Source organism: Halyomorpha halys, unplaced genomic scaffold (assembly GCF_000696795.3).
Source record: "Halyomorpha halys isolate HHAL.00 unplaced genomic scaffold, Hhal_1.1 Scaffold176.1, whole genome shotgun sequence".
Lineage (NCBI taxonomy): Eukaryota > Metazoa > Arthropoda > Insecta > Hemiptera > Pentatomidae > Halyomorpha > Halyomorpha halys.
Window position 1 is genome coordinate 238193 of NW_027106234.1, and position 3121 is coordinate 241313.

General features: G+C 35.3%; 1 protein-coding gene across 1 annotated transcript in view; it reads left to right on the plus strand.

The window, feature by feature from the left end:
- Positions 1-559: 559 nt before the first annotated feature.
- The window catches only part of LOC106679073 (ubiquitin-conjugating enzyme E2 R2), a 21659-nt gene continuing 19097 nt past the window's right edge, over positions 560-3121 (plus strand). The window contains exon 1 of the mRNA XM_014418023.2: positions 560-647. Within this exon, the coding sequence (XP_014273509.2) occupies positions 567-647 (81 nt within the window). The 5' untranslated portion in view covers positions 560-566. The remainder of the gene's footprint in view (positions 648-3121) is intronic.

Here is a 3121-nt window from a genome sequence, read left to right on the forward strand (position 1 = left end):
TCTTGACTATTTAGTCTAGAAAAGTATTGATTTCCTTGAAGTAGGCTGAGTTAAGTTTTATTTCACTGTTTTATTTGATTTTATAATAGTGCTTTAAGCACTAAAGGCTTTTGTTTTCATATCGTTGACCAAAATCCAAATTGGCGTATGTGAACATTTCTGAAAGTGTCGCGTGTGAATTGTTTGGTTACGAATTTTAAGTAAAAGGTAATTTTTTATATTGACGTACAATGGATCATTACGCGTTATTAATTAGTGGCATCACATTCAAATATGATTATTAAGTTTTTATGTGCTGTAAAGTGATTAGAATACCATTTCATAATGCAGCGAAACTTAAATTAAGTTTATGTTCAGTGTTATACTCGTAATGTCCAAAAATGACGAATACTATACCCTGAAGTACTTTTAAAATATATAATGATAATTTTGTCTGAATACAAGTTTAATTAACACGTGTAATAAATAATTTTAACTTTAATTTTCTCAATTGAGAAAAATATTTTAAAAGTGTAATGTAGCTGTTTAAAAATACTTATTTTTTAATTTTTTTTTTTCAGGCACACATGAAGTTTCCACCAGACTACCCCTATTCTCCACCAAGCATTAGATTTCTTACAAAAGTTTGGCACCCCAATGTATATGAGGTAATTAATTTCACGATGTTCAAATGAGATAGGTATATTAAGTATGTTAAGATACAAAGTATGAATAGCTTTGGATGTTTAGTACAGTATAGTCCCTATAATCCAAACACCAATTGCTTGGATATCTCGTTGATTAATTTAAAAAAACAAACCTAACTAACATTTATTGAACGCAAAAATTTAATTCGCAAGCGGTAATTTCGGAAGTAGTAAGTCAAAACCTTCGACTTAGTTGATTACGATGAAAAAGTGTTGAAAATAAATACGTATGCACTCAACTTTATTTAATTGACTCACTTCATACCAGGGTCTCAGAATAATTATTAATTTTTATTTCAAAAAAGTTTCAAGAACAGATTAATTTTTAATAAAAAATTAATCTGTAATTCAAAAAGTTAACTTTCAATTATCTTTTAATTTGTATCTGTCAAACCTTGAAATATATATTTTTATCTTATTTTTTACATAAGTTTTAATAAAAAATTAATCACTTTTAACAATTTTAATTTTAACTAAAATAAAATACAGTACCTAGTCAAAGATGATTTTTTTTTTTTTAAATACTTTTTATTTATTGATAGTATTGCAATCTGCCATACAGTTGTGGGCAATAGGTAATAGTGATGAATGATCACATTGATACTAAAATAAAATAAAATAAATAAATGAATGAAAAAAAAAAATCTCTCTTAAAATATATACAAACAGAAGAATAAACAAAATGAACATAATCAAACTATGTGTATGAAAAAAATAAATAAATAAAATAACACAATGATAAAATAATATACAATATTTACACAATCGACCTGAGGATCCTTGAGCCCACTCTATCCCCACGTGTGAGGGGTAGAGCAGAACTCAAAAGATCCCAGCGCATCCCTCTCGCCTCATCACTGGTAGTGAGCCAGTGGAGGCTGATCAAGTGCACTTGATCAGCCTAAGTGCGCTAAAGCCCCAAACACTCAACTTGAATGGAGAATCTGACCATTTCCAGAACTCCAATTGTCCGTTTTTATTTACAATAAGTGCCGTTTCAACCTTCTAGGTAGGCTGTAGGGATGGGTGGAACTAGATAAGATTTGAACCAAAGGATTAGGATTGTTGGAAAGGTTTATATGGAATTTTGAGAATTTGGTTGGTATAGGGTCAAGAACTAAAGGGATATGAAGGTCATGGTTTAGTGATCTGTTGGAAACGTAATAGTGTGCATTAACTATGGTTCAAAGGATTTTGGATTGAAAGGATTGGATACGTTTGATGTTTGATGGTTTAGCTGTTCCCCAAAGTTCAAGTCCGTAGGTCCAGATAGGTCTGACTATAGTCTTATTAATTAGAAGATTGTTTTCTATTGAGAGATGAGAGGTCCGGCTGAGCAGTCGGTATAATTGGTTCCAGGTGTTTCTTTGGTCTAAAATGAATCCAAGGTATCGCACTGTGTCGGATCTGGGAAGAGGTATATTATTAAGAGTAACAGGTGGACTGAAGCTGTGGCGGAGAGTGAAAGTCACATGGGTGCATTTCGATTCATTGACTTTTATCCACCATTGGTTGCACCATTGCTCAATCCGGATGAAGTGTGTTTGGAGATTGGATGAGGCTGTTACAGGATCGGGATGAGAGGATAGGACAGCTGTATCATCGGCAAATATTGCCAGGAACGTGTCTGGAGTGATGGGAAGGTCAGCAGTGGAGAGGATGTAGAGGACAGGACTCAGCACTGTCTTGGGGAACTCCTGCCTCGATGGGGTAGATATTTGAGTACTCAGAACCACTGCGAACTCGAAAGGAACGATCTGATAGGTAGGAGCGGAGGATAATGTATAAGCTTTGGGGTAATATGGATTTGAGCTTGAAAAGCAATCCGGAATGCCATATCCAGTCAAAAGCTTGCGCTATGTCCAGAAAGGCACCCGAGCAGTATTATTTCTTTTCTGAAGAGATATAGTCAACGACTCTGAGGCCTTGTTGAACTGTGGAGTGTCTAGGGCGGAATCCAAATTGATGTGTGGGAAAACTCTGTGATTCAACTATGGATAGGATACGTTTTAGGAGGATTTTTTAAAAAAGTCGAAGATTAAAAAAAAAAAAAAAATTGAAATAAAAACAATTTCTGACATAAACGGGCCTTAAGTACCTGAACCTTCACTGCCCCGATGCCTGAACCGATTCGGCTACTGTATTGCCCTGACAGTAAATGTTGTCATAGCGGCAACTATCATACGATCTACACCATCGTAGTTGCTGCTGTGGCTGTAAAATGTCACCGTGTAAACTGGCATTATCGTGACAGAAGCTTCGCTGCCGCTATTTGTACTATCACTTGCTCAGCCTCCACTGGCTCATTACCAGTTGATGCGGCGAGAGAGATGCGCTGGGATCTTTTGAGCTCTGCTCTACCCCTCACACGTGGGGGATAGAGTGGGCTCAGGGATCCTCAGGTCGATTGTGTAAATATTGTATATATTATTTTA